The 17,345-nt window shown below is 38.8% G+C and overlaps 2 protein-coding genes across 19 annotated transcripts in view; both read right to left on the minus strand.

Annotated features, from left to right (window-relative positions):
- The window catches only part of nop14 (NOP14 nucleolar protein homolog (yeast)), a 28,407-nt gene extending 21,073 nt beyond the window's left edge, over window positions 1-7,334 (minus strand). The window contains exons 1-4 of the mRNA XM_061876461.1: window positions 7,168-7,334; window positions 6,815-6,997; window positions 1,873-2,007; window positions 1,660-1,801 (exon numbers count right to left, since the gene is read on the minus strand). Of these exons, the coding sequence (XP_061732445.1) occupies window positions 1,660-1,801; window positions 1,873-2,007; window positions 6,815-6,997 (460 nt within the window). The 5' untranslated portion in view covers window positions 7,168-7,334. The remainder of the gene's footprint in view (window positions 1-1,659; window positions 1,802-1,872; window positions 2,008-6,814; window positions 6,998-7,167) is intronic.
- Window positions 7,335-11,198: 3,864 nt separating this feature from the next.
- add1 (adducin 1 (alpha)) overlaps window positions 11,199-17,345 on the minus strand; it is a 71,627-nt gene continuing 65,480 nt past the window's right edge. For 4 of the 18 annotated variants that reach the window (XM_061876464.1, XM_061876465.1, XM_061876463.1 and 1 more), the window contains one exon: window positions 11,199-12,623. In XM_061876464.1, coding sequence (XP_061732448.1) covers window positions 12,301-12,623 — 323 coding nt within the window. In that variant the 3' untranslated portion in view covers window positions 11,199-12,300. Of the gene's footprint in view, window positions 12,624-15,595; window positions 15,650-16,312; window positions 16,329-17,345 lie in introns of those variants that run through there. The other 14 variants (XM_061876477.1, XM_061876475.1, XM_061876469.1 and 11 more) reach the window with 9 other exon arrangements.

Here is a 17,345-nt window from a genome sequence, read left to right on the forward strand (position 1 = left end):
TTTTATAGTACATGGGACAATGCACATTAATGGACATATAAAATGTTAATGTGCCAGATTATAGCCAAATGCATTTCCATCTGAAGTGCCCTGCAGGGTCATTGTATATAGCAGGGGTTCTTAATATTGGGACCCAACTTTTCCACAACAGAGGAGCCCGGGGACCACTTCAATATCAACACTGAATTAGTAATGTTACTCTTGATTTTTATCATATTCAATAATTATATCTAACCTACTTACAGTTTACTACCTTGTCAAATGATATAAAAGAATGTGTTAATCACAAAGATTATATTATTAATTTAACAAATAAACCTTAGGCTTAGGACAGGCTGATTTGAAAAAGATGTACTAACCAAATAAACATTACATTACATACAGTATGTATTACATTGTCCCAAAATTAATAAACTCAATTATTAATAAATATGTTTCTTAACTAAACTGTCAATAAAAATAAAGTGCAAATAAAAATACAGCTTTGCCACTTTAGGCATACTTTTTGCGTTGAAAATTGCCTCTATGGCATTAGCGCCAGACTTCTGTTTTATATTGTCATTACTACTACAAGTGGTGGAAAAGTGTATTACAACTGAGTACCACTGCTGCCTATACGGACCACAGCTGAAAAACACATATTACATTCTAGGGGGTGTTTGCAGCCCAACTCTGGTCCTCGGCCCTATGGTTAAGAAACACTGGTATGTTATTAATTGCCACTAACGTGCCGGGCACGATCTCTTGGCAAAAATCACGCAGAGCTCCCACTACTTTGGTGTTAAAGTGAGTTGATTTTTCATGCTCATTTTTATTTGCTGTTTTTATCTGCCACGTGTGGAAAGCCAGTCTGTGAAAATAATCGCATGCATTAAACCGGTCCCTGGTGGAAAAAAGGTTGGGGAACCCTGTTTTACTTGAATGCATGGTATTCATTTGTTCAAAACGTGGTAACAATGTTATCTAATGTCCCATCTGGGTGTATTTTGAAGTGAAATTTGCCAGCAAGCACACCAGTCAGAGTCTCCTCACTCATCTTTGCACTGATGTATGCATTGACCTTATCTCTGACCGTATAATAACACATGCCGCCTTTTAGATAACCATCAGCAGTCAAAATAAATTGCTTGATTAATACATAAATAACACACATACACATATATATATATATACACACACACACACACACACACACACACACACACACACACACACACAGTACAGGCCGAAAGTTTTCTTTATTTTCATGACTATTCACATTGTAAATTGTCACTGAAGGTATCACAACTATGAATGAACACATGTGGAGTTATGTACTTAACAAAAAAAGGTGAAATAACTGAAAATATGTGTCGTATTCTAGTTTCTTCAAAATAGCCACCCTATGCTCTGATTACTGCTTTGCGCACTCTTGGCATTCTCTCAATGAGCTTCAAGAGGTAGTCGCCTGAAAAGGTTTTCACTTCACAGGTGTCATAGTTTTGATGCCTTCAGTGACAATTTAAAACGTAAATAGTCATGAAAATATAGAAAACGCATTAAAATGAGAAAGAGTGTCCAAACTTTTGGGCTGTACTGTATATTATATATATATATATTTTTTTCATATTAAAACTGTAGGCATTGATGTAGGTAAATGTATTGACCTTGCGTACCCACCTGATAAAATGCCTCTCTCCTCTGACTCGTCATCACTGTTCACCATGTTGGTAAACTTCTCTATTTCGGACAGTGATTGTCCGAAATGGGTCAGCTCCTCCTCCTCGTTCAGGTTGTACACGTCCTTCCGCTCATGGGCACGCTGAAAGACAGATACATTTTCTTGAACACCAAGAGATGTTAAAGCAAAAAGCATGGGATGACTTGACTCACCTGTCTCTCCATGGCAAACCTCTGGAGGATCTTGTCTTCTGGAGCTATCTTGGAGTCATACTCTCCCAAGCGTCTGTCGATCAGTTTGTTGGACTTGTTCTTGAGTTGGTATTCTTTCAGGAGGGTTTCTTTTCTCTAATGGACAAACAACCAACAAAAGTAGAAAAGTCTGATTAACTCTCATGAAAACATTTTGTCTTTTATAATTATCTTTGTAAAGTTCACACTGAAATCTTCATTTCGGTTAAAATACATACATAATACACACTTATTTCATAAAAATGTTTTTTACAAAAAATAGTATTTGAAGTACCCTATTTTTCGGACTATAAGTCACGTTTTTTTTTTGTAGTTTGGCCGGGGATGAGACTTGGCCAAACTATTAAAAAAAAAAAAATAAATAAATAAAATAAAAAAATGTATTTTTATGGTTTGGCTGGGTTTCACCCCCCGCTGGACTGTGAGGAAGACTGGGACTTATAGTCCAAAAAATACGGTAAATCCCTATGTTTTATCAGGATTCGGGATTCAGGATGCTTTATTATTGTCCATTCTTTAACATGTACAAGACATATAAGAACTAAAATAAAATTTTCGACACAGTCCCAATAAGAGCAGACATATGTTACAGGGAGACAAGAACAGGACCGCCAATGGATCAGCCACTTACTGCGCTCCTTAAAAAAGGTGGGAAATAGTTAATATTGGGAAAGGGGGGAAGAGTAAAAAAATATCAGTCAAGGGAAAAAACCTAATTTGCCAAAAAAACACATACACATAAAGGGGGGGGGGGGCCTGGAGGCTGACTTGATGCTATAAAGCGCTACTTAGCCGCCCATCAACCCGAAGGGGAATCAAACAGTGGTGAAGGCGTTGGGTGGTGGTCAGGTAAGGTGTGTATTTTTGTATATGCCCATTGTCTTTGGGTGTAGTGGTGTTGTGTCCATAGGCCCGGGGTCGTTCTGCATGCAATGCAAGCAAAGTTCGACTTCCAGGTGTCTTTGAGGAGGGAGGGAGGTCAAAAGCGTCCATCTTTGAGGGTCCTCGGGGATGTCATTTGTGATTTATTAGCATGAAATAACAAAAATCTTGCAGTCACGTTGTTTATGTTTCAAACAGAGTCAACTATTCAATGTCAAAATATAAACAGTAGAAATAATGAACAAGATGTCAGCTACTGTCTTGTTTTAAAACACCAATGAAAATGAAATTTAGCATTAAGACAGGCTGTATTTTAGCAAAAGTCATCACATATCTGCCGCAATCATGTGTGTTCTTCAATATGTATTCCACGTCTTCCAAGTCAGGAGCAGTTTTGATTTGGACTTACATGGCAAACAACTAAAATTAATGTTTTGGGCATTGTTTTATCCAGACGCATACATTTGTCCAAACGTGGCCAAGTAGACGCATTGTAGGTTTCCTGGACGTCGTATACATCCCTCTTCCATCTTCCACTAGTTTTTCTAATATATAGATCGCCCGCTTGAATAGTCCTTCATCTCTTCTCCAACAATTTCGTCATCATTTTGGTTGAGCGCGTGTCTGTGGTGATTTCCCTTGCTGGTTCGATGACCCGCCCTATTTTGCCTTTGATTGGCCTGTCCGTAATGTTTTGCCCTAATCTTAACCAATCCTGACTCATCATTGTAAACCAACCAACAAATTGTGGATTTTCTCATACGTAAACCAACCAAACATCACTGATGTTTCCCGTATATTTTGTCACCTGCCCGTAAAGTTTCTTCGCTACGTAGCTTTAATTTTTTAAATTAATAATTTTAATGGAAAACCGTAGTTTTTACCACTGGATTATCAAAAACCGTACTCATTACGAGAACACCGTAGTTGTTGACAGGTACGGCAAAGAGACGGATCAAGATTTTAACACACATTGTAGGTCTGAAAAAACGAAAAAAAACAGATAATAGTTTATATTTTTACAGAGATAAAAAAGACGGATTTCCGACTACAGACGGAAAATCACATGCCTGTAAAATACACATTAAGACTATAAAGCAGAGCTGGGCAAATATTTTGACTCGGGGGGGCACATTGAGAGAAAAAAAAGGTGTCCGGGGGGCCAATGTGTATGTGTGTATAAGCGATACATACACATTTAGCTGTAAAATATGCTGTACAATATGTGTGTTTGGGTCCCTTTTTTTCCAGGAACATTAAGAAGTCACAATGTCTGATAAAGTTCTAAGAACGTTATGACAGACCATCTCAAACAAACGTATTGAAATTTTACAGTTTTTTACTGAATGAAACACCCAAAATATACATGAAAATAAAGAAAGTGGGATTTACAATATTAACTATGAACAATGAAAGACTGATATTGACAACATATGAGCATCTTTTACTTCTCAGACCAGCTCCTCTAAAGACATATTTTACAATCAAGCAAAACACAATAAAAATGTAACAAAATATGAATGCATTACCCCTACTATATTACATATAATCACTTTTATGCAGACATTTGTTGTACAAATTTCCTTCCGCATCTGTTTCCGACACATGCGTTTCGGGCTGGCTGCTTTGAAAACAAACCCCGCCCACTCTGCTTTGTTTCTGGTCCGAACTGTAATAATAATACCGTAATAACTCACATAACACTCAAAAGCGCAGATTTCAACCATTTAAATCAGGGGTCTCAAACTAAATTTACCTGGGGGCCACTGGATGCAGAAATTGGGTGAGGCTGGGCCGCAAGAAAAGATTTCTTAAAAAAATCGAACATCCATCCATCCATTTTCTACCGCTTATTCCCTTTCGGGGTCGCGGGGGGCGCTGGCGCCTATCTCAGCTACAATCGGGCGGAAGGCGGGGTACACCCTGGACAAGTCGCCACCTCATCGCAGGGCCAACACAGATAGACCATGCACTTTTTAATTAATTAACCTTCTTTAAATGGCTTTCCCGCCCAAGCAACATACTTGCCAACTCTCGCGATCTTTCCGGGAAACACACGAATCTCACTGCCCCTCCCAACAATCTCCCAGGGGAATCATTCTCCCGATTTTCACCCGGACAACAATATTAAGGGCGTGCCGTGATGGCACTGCCTTTAGCGTCCTCTACAACCTGTCGTCTCATCCGTTTTTCCACCATATTAACAGTGTGCCGGTCCAGTCACATATTGTCAGAGGCTTCTGCAGACCCACGGAAGTGACTGCAAGACAAACTTGATCAACAGCCATACAGGTCACACTGAGGGTGGCCGTATAAACAACTTTATCACTGTTACAAATATGCGCCACACTGTGAACCCACACCAAACAAGATTGACAAACACGTTTTGGGAGAACATTTGCACCGTAACACAACATAAACACAACAGAACAAATACCTGGAATCCAATGCAGCACTAACTATTCCAGGCTCCAATAGGGTGCGGGGTTGGGAGGGTGGGCAGGGGGGTATATTGCAGCCCGGGCGGCGGCAGTGAGTGCATTTCAGATGTAATTAGACACATATACTAGGATAATTCTGAAAAACCCCTTATCTGCTTATTGTGTTAATACTATTTTAGTGAGATTACTGTCATACCTGAAAGTTGGATGGCTGCGGTGAACGCCAGTGTCTCTAAGAGAAGCCAATGGAGGAGCCAAGATCACAGCTGCCTTTTTGACAGCTGCAGGAGGAGGTCCCATAATCCACTGAAGTCTCCGGTAAGAGCCGACTTAATATCACAATTTTCCCATCCAAAAACTTTCTGGCTGACGTAGAGCAGGGGTCTCAAACTCAATTTACCTGGGGGCCACTGGATGTAGAAACTGGTTGAGGCTGGGCCGCAAGAAAATATTTCTTAAGAAAATCTAACATGCAATTTTTAATGAATTCACCTACTTTGAACGGCTTTCCCACCCAAGCAACATACTTGACAACTCTCGCGAACATTCCAGGAAACGCCCGAGTATCAGTGCCCCTCCTGACAATCATTCTCCCGATTTTCACCCGGGCAAAAATTTCAAGGGCGTGCAGTGATTGCGCTGCCTTTCACGTCCTCTACAACCTGCCGTCTTGTCCACTTTTCCACCATGCAAACAGAATGCTAGCACAGCCACATTTATTATGAGGCTTCTGCAGACCCACGGAGGTGACTGCAAGACATAGTTGATCAACAGCCATACAGGTCACACTGAGGGTGGCCGTATAAACAACTTTATCACTGTTACAAATATGCGCCACACTGTGAACCCACATCAAACAAGATTGACAAACACATTTTGGGAGAGCATCCGCACTGTAACACAACATAAAAACAACAGAAGAAATACGCAGAATCCAATGCAGCCCTAACTCTTCCGGGCTACAATAAGGGCAGGGTTGGGAGGGGCGGGCCACATAATAACATCTCGCGGGCCAATTGGGCCCGCGGGCCGCGTGTTTGAGACCCCTGACGTAGAGAAACATGTTCGCTTGACCGCTCTGTGTTAAAGCTTCACAACAATGAAAAACCGCCTGTGTTTCGTTACTAAAGGCAGCTGCAATCCACCGCTTTCTACCAACAGCATTCTTATTTGAAGTCTCCATTATTAATTGAACAAATTTCAAAAGATTCAGCAACACAGAAGTCCAAATTACTGTGTAATTATGCGATGAAACGAGACGACTTTTGTCCCCTCCAACCCGAGACGTCACAAACACGCGTCATCATTCCGCGACGTTTTCAACAAGAAACTCCGCGAGAAATTTAAAATTGTAATTTAGTAAACTAAACCGGCCGTATTGGCATGTGTTGCAATGTTAATATTTCATCATTGATATATAAACTATCAGACTGCGTGGTCGGTAGTAGTGGGTTTCAGTAGGCTTTTAATTCAAGGCTAAGGCAAAATATTGAGATATATATCGTGTATCGTGACATGGCCCAAAACTATCGAGATATTAATCAAAGGCAATTTCGCCTAGCCCAATATTAAAGTCTCACCTTCTTGATAGATTTGGACCGGGAGACGCCAGGGAGGCCCACATCATGCTTGCTTTTCCTCCCAAGCACATCGAATTTCTTCCTGTTGATTTTCACCTCGAAAGGATTATTCTTGATCTCGGTGGACGTTTTGGTTTTGCGGACTTTGTCCGCAATGCTCCTCTTTTTGGACGGCTTCCCCATCTGGAAAAGTGACAGTTAGTTAAAGAGGGTGATCAGAATCCCCATCAAATGTTAATAAGCATCTGTATGAAAAGTGTCCACATTGTAAACAACACATATTTAACTTCCTAGCACATTTTGAGTCTACGTCAGCTAGCTATTTGTAAACAAAACACCATTTTCTAATTTACCCTTTCAGTGTGTCGAAGACTCAACGCCTATATAATCCAGCCCGAAGACAACATTTAAGTGTTAAAAGTGCCAAAGTTTGGTGAATGAAATCACTTTTAAGCACCTGGCCACGTTTTTTGTGACCAGATTCACAGCGTGCACGCCACGGTGTGAAAGGTCAAAATAAACGAAAGCAACCCAAGAGCGACTCTGTGGTTCATTTTCTTACAGCGCCCCTGGAGGTTTGAGGCAAAATGACACATAGGAGTCTTCCAAGTATGGAACGCAATATTATCTTACTAATAAGATAATGTAAAGTTCCATACTTGACATTACTGATAAATGTTGATGAATACATTTTACTGATAAAAATGGATTTTGTATACACACACACACACACACACACACATATATATATATATATATATATATATATATATATATATATATATATATATATATATATATATATATATATATATATATATATATATATACAGTGGGGGAAAAAAGAAAAAGTATTTAGTCAGCCAGCGATTGTGCAAGTTCTCCCACTTAAAATGATGACAGAGGTCTGTAATTTTCATCATAGGTACACGTCAACTGTGAGAGACAAAATGTGAAAAAAAAAATCCAGGAATTCACATTTTAGGAATTGTAAAGAATTTATTTGTAAATTATGGTGGAAAATAAGTATTTGGTCAACCATTCAAAGCTCTCAGTGATGGAAGAAGTTTTGGCTCAAAATCTCATGATACATGGCCCCATTCCTTCTTTCCTTAACACGGATCAATCGTCCTGTCCCCTTAGCAGAAAAACAGCCCCAAAGCATGATGTTTCCACCCCCATGCTTCACAGTAGGTGTGGTGTTCTTGGGATGCAACTCAGTATTCTTCTTCCTCCAAACACGACGAGTTGAGTTTATACCAAAATGGATACATGGATGATACAGCAGAGGATTGGGAGAATGTCATGTGGTCAGATGAAACCAAAATAGAACTTTTTGGTATAAACTCAACTCGACGTGTTTGGAGGAAGAAGAATACAGAGTTGCATCCCAAGAACACCACACCTACTGTGAAGCATGGGGGATTGACGATTGATCCATGTTAAGGAAATAATGAATGGGGCCATGTATCGTGATATTTTGAGCCAAAACCTCCTTCCATCAGTAAGAGCTTTGAATGGTTGACCAAAAACTTATTTTCCACCACAATTTACAAATAAATTCTTTAAAATTCCTAAAATGTGAATTCCTGATTACAGACCTCTGTCATTATTTTAAGTGGGAGAACTTGCACAATCGGTGGCTGACGAAATACTTTTTTGCCCCACTGTATTTACATATATATATATATATATATATATATATATATATATATATATATATATATATATATATATGTCTTGATTGGATTATCCAGAGAATAGTGCTCGATACCGTGGTAGAGCGCAGTATGTAGGTGTGGGAAAAAATCACAAGACTACTTCATCTCTACAGATCTGTTTCATGAGGGGTTCCCTCAATCATCAGGAGATTTCTCGATGATTGAGGGAACCCCTCATGAAACAGATCTGTAGAGATGAAGTAGTCTTGTGATTTTTTCCCAAACCTATATATATATATATATATATATATATATATATATATATATATATATATATATATATATATATATATATATATATATATATATATATATACATATATATATATATATATATACATATATATATATATATATATATATATATATATATATATATATATATATATATATATATATATATATATATATATATATATATATATATATACATAAAGTCATGAAAATAAGTATTTGAACACCCTGCTATTTTGCAAGTTCTCCCACTGAGAAATCATGGAGGGGTCTGAAATGTTCGCAGTGGATGCATGTCCACTGTATGAAAGATAACCTAAAAAGAAAAATCCAGAGATCACAATCTATGATTTTTTAACAATTTATGTGTGTGATATTGCTGAAAATAAGTATTTCAACACTTGTATCAGCTAGAATTCTGACCCTCAAAGACCTGTTAGTCCGCCTTTAAAAGTCCTCCTCCACTCCACTGTATTATCCTGAATCAGATGCACCTGTGTGAGGTCGTTAGCTTCATAAAGACACCTGTCCACCCCATACTATCAGTAAGACCCAAACATTCAGCATGGCTAAGAGCAAAGAGCTGTCCAAAGACAAAATTGTACAACTCCACAAGGATGGAAAGGGCTACGGAGAAATTGCCAAGCAGCTTGGTGAAAAAAGGTCCACTGTTGGAGCAATCATTAGAAAACAGAAGAAGCTAAACATGACGCTCAATCTCAATCGGAGTGGAGCACCATGAAAGATATCCACTCGTGGGGTCTCAATGATGCTAAGAAAAGTGAGGAATCAGCCCAGGACTACATGGCAGGACTTGGTCAATGACCTGAAAAGAGCTGGGACCACTGTTTCCAAGGTCACTGTTGGTAATACACTAAGACGTCATGGTTTGAAATCATGCATGGCACGGAAGGTTCCCCTGCTTAAACCAGCACATGTTAAGGCCCGTCTTGAGTTTGCCAATGACCATTTGGATGATCCAGAGGAGTCATGGAGAAAGTTTTGTGGACAGATGAGACCAAAATTAACCTTTTTGGTCATAATTCCACTATGCGTGTTTGGAGGAAGAAGAATGATGCGTACCATCCAAAGAACACCATCCCTACTGTGAAGCATGGGGGTGGTAGCATCATGCTTTGGGGGTGTTTTTCTGCTCATGGGACAGGACGACTGTACTGTATTAAGGAGAGGATAACTGCAACCATGTATTGTGAGATTTTGGCCAAAATCCTCCTTCCCTCAGTCAGATCATTGAAGATAAGTCGTGGCTGGATCTTCCAACATGACAATGACCCAAAGCACACAGCCAGGAAAACCAAGAAGTGGCTTCGTAAGAACCATATCAAGGTTCTGGAGTGGCCTAGCCATTCTCCAGACCCAAATTCAATTGAAAATCTTTGGAGGGAGCTGAAAGTCTGTGTTACTCAGCGACAGCTCAGAAACCTGACTGATCTAGAGAAGATCTGTGTGGAGGAGTGGGCCAAAATCCCTCCTGCAGTCTGTGCAAACCTGGTGAAGAACTACAGGAAATGTTTGACCTCTGTAATTGCAAACAAAGGCTACTCTACCAAATATTAATGTTGGTGTTCAAATACTTATTTTCAGCTGTATCACACAAATAAATTGTTACAAAATCATAGATTGTGATTGCTGGATTTTGCTTTTTAGGTTATCACTCATACAGTGAACATGCACCTACCGTGAAAATTTCAGCCCCCTCCATGATTTATGTATATGCACCTTAGGAGGAGCTGCTCCAATTTCGTTGTTCTTTGAACCTGTTCATTGCAATGACAATAAAAACTCTATTCGATTTCTAAGTGGGAGAAATTGCAAAATAGCAGGGTGTTCAAATACTTATTTTCTTCACTGTATATACACACACACACATACATACATACATATATATATATATATATATATATATATGTATATATATATATATATATATATATGTAGGTAAAATATAGCAGTGAAAATGTAGTGTAGTTAAAAAAAAATATATATATATATATATATTTAATACATTTTCCCAATGTATTTATTGGAATTAACTATGCATTATTTTTTAGGTATACAGTTTTTAAAGAATGAATATCAATCAATAAAAAAACAATGTAAAATAATTTTAGAATATATGTAAAAAAAACAATTAGTAAATAAATAAAAACAAAATAGCTAGAATACTAGTAATAATAAGTAAAATACAAATTTATAGAATAAAAATGAAGAATCTAAGAAGAGTTTAAAATGATGAGTAAAAAGCTTGATTAAAGCCTTTAACCTTTCATTTAAAAATATCAACAGTCTCTGCATTCCTGAGGCTCTCTGGCAGCCAGGCTGTTCCACAAGTGGGGGAAATAGTGGCTAAATGCTGCATGTATAAACTTAAAAAGAATGACATAGGAATGAAAATACAAATACAAACATTTTGGACATAGCATATTTATTTATGGTTGTAAAAAAAAAAAAAGAAGGAAAAAAAAAACATGTGAAAGTAGTACGTCAGTCGACAATAACATGAGACATTTAGTTGGAAGTGTTTCAGGCAGAAAAAAGAATTAGCATATAATATTAGGTCTTTGTAGTAATGCCTTGCAACCTATAGCACATCTCTACATGTTACAATAATGGCAAACGTATGTGTTGTAATAAAAGAGTTAAAGAAGAGATCCAGTTTGATTAAAAAAAACAACAAAAAACAGGCTGAGTTGTAACAGTGAAAGTGTTTAGTTCTATACACAAGCTAAAAACAAATACATAAAACACTTGTGGAAAGTGGTTAAAGTAAAAGAGTGGCGGTTCACAGTGCTCTCTCACAGCAAGCAGTTATGGCTCGTCTACGATGTGACAAAATAAAATACATCACACTAAAAGCATGTTCTCCTCCGTTTCTTTCAGTAGAGAAATAAAAATTGAAAAAAAAAAAGTTGAACTCCGACAAGTGGAAAAAAAAAAAAAAAGAAGCTATTCTTTGTACACATTCCTTCATAGTAAAGCAACCATTGGATGCTCGTGGACTCTTCCTGGGATGTCTCGCTCTGTGCACCAGAATCAACGCATTCCGTTTATTGTGGCTTCTAACGTTAAAGCATTGCGTAAAGCGCTAAAACCTGTGCCGACCCGTTTATCGTTCTTATTTAAAACCCAAAGTTACATAAGCGCGTACGCGTTGTTCCTTTCTGCAGTCACTGTTGTTTTTTTTTTTGTTTTTTTTTGCTTTTCAAAAGACACTTCGTTTTACAATCCCAATACATTCTAATGGTTATGACGCTTGAATGAATAGTCCTTCAAAAACTAACTCTTGATAGACATGCATTGAAGGCCTGCAGAGTGGACAGGACAGGAGGCATCACTCGCTCACAGCTAATGAGGGAAAACTGGATTATTTTTACACTGTATACAAAATTGGCACACGCTAATAAGAAAAAAAAAAAAAAAGGGGGTTAAAAAGCAGGCGATGTTAAAATAAGCGGTGCGGCGATTAATCCAACGAAACCAAAAAGGACGAAAAAGAAATGTGAAGCTTATTTAGGACTCAGACTTCTTTTTGTTCTTCTTCAGGAAGGAAGGAGTGCGGAACTTCTTTTTCTTTTTGGAAGGCGATTTGCTGGGAGACTCGTCTCCCTCCTGGTCGCCGGCGGCGTCGGCGGCGGGGTCCTCGCCGTCCGCGGCGGCTTCTGCAGCAGGGGCGGGCTCAGCAGCTGTGGGCGTGTGGGGTACTGTGACAGGGGCGGAGTCTTCGACGGGAAGCGCCGGGGCGTCGGAAGGGTCATCGGGGGTTAAATCTGGCAGGGTCTGTCTCAGGGTGGCAGCGTCGCTCTCGTCTTTAAAGGTGGGCTCTGGCAAGGTCTCTGCCAGGGGAGGAGAGGGAGATTTGATCAAAAGAGCGAAAGAAGGGGGAGCTGTTGAGCTCACAAAGCTGCTGAACCATAATAACGGGAATTGAACACAAGGCTTAGCGCTTAAATCAGCCACCATTGAACTTAGGATACAACATTTTACATAAGCACGCACCACAACGCCTGAAGCTCCCTTAAGAACCATTAAAAACAGAAATGCGTAGTCGCAGATGAATCCCACATCCTCAGGTTTTCCCTCACACATTCCAATAGACAATTATACAAATGCCCAGAATGCAATTCATCACTATTCCAATTTTTTTGTTTGAAAAAAAGAAAGCTTTTCACGAGTCAGCGACAAATGTGATGAATTGACTAATTAACATTTCATCAACTCACTGAGCCCAAACTGTCACACACTTCTCAAAAAATGTACAAACTCTGTTTCCATAGGTGTTGGGAAATTGTGTTAGATGTAAATATAAATGGAATACAATGATTTGCAAATCCTTTTCAACCCATATTCAGTTGAATATGCTACAAAGACAACATATTTGATGTTCAAACTCATAAACATTTTTTTTTGCAAATAATCATTAACTTTAGGTTTTGATGTGGCAACACGTGACAAAGAAGTTGGGAAAGGTGGCAATAAATACTGATAAAGTTGAGGAATGTTCATCAAACACTTATTTGGAACATCCCACAGGTGTGCAGGCTAATTGGGAACAGGTGGGTTCCATGATTGGGTATAAAAACAGCTTCCCAAAAAATGCTCAGTCTTTCACAAGAAAGGATGGGGCGAGGTACACCCCTTTGTCCACAACTGCGTGAGCAAATAGTCGAACAGTTTAAGAATGTTTCGCAAAGTGCAATTGCAAGAAATTTAGGGATTTCAACATCTACGGTCCATAATATCATCAAAAGGTTCAGAGAATCTGGAGAAATCACTCCACGTAAGCGGCATGGCCAGAAACCAACATTGAATGACCGTGACCTTCGACCTGTATCAAAAACCGACATCTCTAAAGGATATCACCACATGGGCTTAGGAACACTTCAGAAAATCACTTTCACTTAATACAGTTCGTCGCTACATCTGTAAGTGCAAGTTAAAGCTCTACTATGCAAAGCGAAAGCCAAAACAATGGGAAAGAATTCCACTTACAAAGCTTCAACAATTAGTTTCCTCAGTTCCCAAACGTTTATTGACTGTTGTTAAAAGAAAAGGTGATCTAACACAGTGGTGAACATGCCCTTTCCCCAACTACTTTGGCACGTGTTGCAGCCATGAAATTCGAAGGTAATTATTATTTGCAAAAAAAAAAAAAAAAAGTTTATGAGTTTGAAGATCAAATATCTTGTCTTTGTAGTGCATTCAATTGAATATGGGTTGAAAAGGATTTGCAAATCATTGTATTGCGTTTATATTTACATCTAACACAATTTCCCAACTCATACGGCAACGGGTTTTGTACAGTAATACCGCACTGACCCGGATATAAGATGTCTCCTCTTTTCTAAAACCAGATTAAGCCATAAGTGGAAGACATACACTCATGTTCTCGATATCAGTGAATGAATAATTGGTATGTGTCAATTAAAAAAATAAAAATAAAAATAATATTGCTTAACTACCCAACTGTTTTTTGACGACCTTTCTACATTGATCAACCTTTTAAACATTTGAAAAAAATTCTAACTGATCTCTGTGTCATGGCGATGCAGGTACATTATATATATGTGTGGGTGAGTGACTGGAAGAAAAGGTTTCACCCAAAGTTGGTGCAGCCTATTTATTATGTATAGATTTCTGGGACTTAAAGGCCTACTGAAACCCACTACTACCGACCACGTAGTCTGATAGTTTATATATCAATGATGAAATATTAACATTGCAACACATGCCAATACGGCCAGTTTAGTTTACTAAATTACGATTTTAAATTTCCCGCGGAGTTCCTTGTTGAAAACGTCGCGGAATGATGACGTGTGTGATGACGCGCGTTTGTGACGTCATTGGTTGGAGGGGACATATTACCTCAGCACAACTTACGGCTAAAAGTAGTCTCTTTTCATTGCAAAATTACACAGTATTCTGGGCATCTGTGTTGCTGAATCTTTTGCAATTTGTTCAATTAATAATGGAAAAGTCAAAGTAGAAAGATGGAGGTGGGAAGCTTTTAGCCTTTAGCCACACAAACACAGTGTTTCCATGTTTAAAATTCCCGGAGGTGAAGCTTTACTATGGATCAGAGTGGTCAAGCGAACATGGATCCCGACTACATGTCAACCGGCAGTTTTAAGTGAGAAAATTGTGGTATTAAGTCGCCTCTTACCGGAGATAAGCGGAGCTTCTGTCCTGCTGCAGCTTCGTGACTTCCCTCAACACACCCCTCCGACTATCAGGTACTATTTAACTTACTAAAACACTAGCAACACAATAGAAAGATAAGGGATTTCCCAGAATTATCCTAGTAAATGTGTCTAAAAACATCTGAATCGCTCTCACTGCAATCGCCTTTTTTTAATTAAATTTTTTTTTCTAGTCCTTCACTTTAAATTTCCTCATCCACAAATCTTTCATCCTCGCACAAATTATTAGGGAAATTGTCGCTTTCTCGGTCCGAATAGCTCTCCCTGCTGGAGGCTCACATTATAAACAATGTGAGGATGTGAGGAGCTCTCACACCCGTGACGTCACCGCCTGCTACTTCCGGTAAAGTCAAGGCTTTTTTATTAGCGACTAAAAGTTGCGAACTTTATCGTCGATGTTCTCTACTAAATCCTTTCAGCTAAAAAATGGCAATATCGCAAAATGATCAAGTATGACACATAGAATGGACCTGCTATCCCCGTTGAAATAAGAAAATCTCATTTCAGTAGGCCTTTAAATAAGACCACCTTTCTTATGAGTAAAAAAAAATACAAGCTTACATTCGAGTCAGTACGGTATAATATGCAACACTCAGACTTAGCTTTACCTTCATTTAAACAGCAAAATCTTAACGAGTGCCATTCCTTTGATCATTTGCACCCTGCATATAGACAAAAAAATGTATAGTCTATAACAGAAAAAACTGAAAAACGCTTTCAGAGGTTTTTAGAAAAGCAAAACCCACACACACACACACCAGTGCGGGAGCAACAACACAACTGTGTGTGTGCGTCTTAACCTCCTGAGACCTGAGCACTTATAATTCAGTTGCGCTAATTGGAACAGATAGATATTGTATTGACATACCATGGTTGTTATACAAATATCAATGTTACATCAAAGTAAAAGCAATTTTATCTTATGGCTACAATTAAAAGTGTTTAAATAGTTCTCAATTTGTAATAATACTTTGCAATTAAGGGTCACAGGAGGATAGTATACACCCAAATAACAGTGCATCATCAAAAGCAGCCCAAAAAATGGTCACCAGCAGAGAGAGCAACATGTTCTTGTTAAATTATGGTCAACATAATGCTAATGCACAATGTTAAGAAGCTTTAGCTGCGTGAAGAACAAAAACACCAGTTTTAATGTTGCTCTAACACTACTAGCATGCTATGAAAACACTGCACTGAGCCTTTAATAATTAAATCATTACTGTCCGACACACACATACACACACTTCTTATATTGATAAAACACGGCTTTGGAGCAGCTTTTCAAAATGCAAAGCCCTGCACACTCAAATGAGGCACTGGTGTACCTGGTAAAGGCGTCGTCTGGAATAAAGAACAAAAGAACAACACATTTCCAGGACGTTACCCACCGTTTTGTGACATAACATGAGGTTATTTCCACAGTGGATCATTAGTAGGTTGACCAAAAGTTGAGTGGTGAGGTTTACTTCAGAGGCATCCGTCACTTTTGATTCTTTTATTGACATAGGAAGCAAGTATTGCGTCAGTTGGGGAGTACAGGATTGCAGGTAGCATGACTATTCAGCACATTAACATTTTAGCAAATTTAAACTACTTCTAACTTTTGGTTACTATGGTTACTCACACAGGCCTACACGGAACATTATACCCACATGTGGCCGTTTTCATCGTTTATTTACAGGGAACTTTTTTGGAAAATGTCCATTTTTGGGTCCCATTTGGAAATCTTTGCATTTTCATGCTGTAATATCGTTGACGTGTAAACAAATTAAAATTAAAACCCTTTCATTTACTATTTAATGCGTTTGTCTGGGTTTTTCAAGCAGAACTTTACCGTGCAAATGCTGTTCTCAAAAAATTAGATGCACGGTAATTGTATAATAATGTGATTATTCAATTTATATAACAAGATAAACAAATAGATAGGGATAGAAAAGATAAGAAGTAGAGGTATACAGATAGCAATTTAGAGCGGTATACAGTTGTGATCAAAATTAATCAACCCCCACACAATTTTGGTGTTTTAGCAAGTTGGACATTTATTCCGTATTTTGTTTATCCATCCATCCATCCATTTTCTACCGCTTATTCCCTTTCGGGGTCGCGGGGGGCGCTGGCGCCTATCTCAGCTACAATCGGGCGGAAGGCGGGGTACACCCTGGACAAGTCGCCACCTCATCGCAGGGCCAACACAGATAGACAGACAACATTCACACTCACATTCACACACTAGGGCCAATTTAGTGTTGCCAATCAACCTATCCCCAGGTGCATGTCTTTGGAAGTGGGAGGAAGCCGGAGTACCCGGAGGGAACCCACGCATTCACGGGGAGAACATGCAAACTCCACACAGAAAGA

Source organism: Nerophis ophidion, linkage group LG17 (genome assembly GCF_033978795.1).
Source record: "Nerophis ophidion isolate RoL-2023_Sa linkage group LG17, RoL_Noph_v1.0, whole genome shotgun sequence".
NCBI classification, from domain to species: Eukaryota; Metazoa; Chordata; class Actinopteri; order Syngnathiformes; family Syngnathidae; genus Nerophis; species Nerophis ophidion.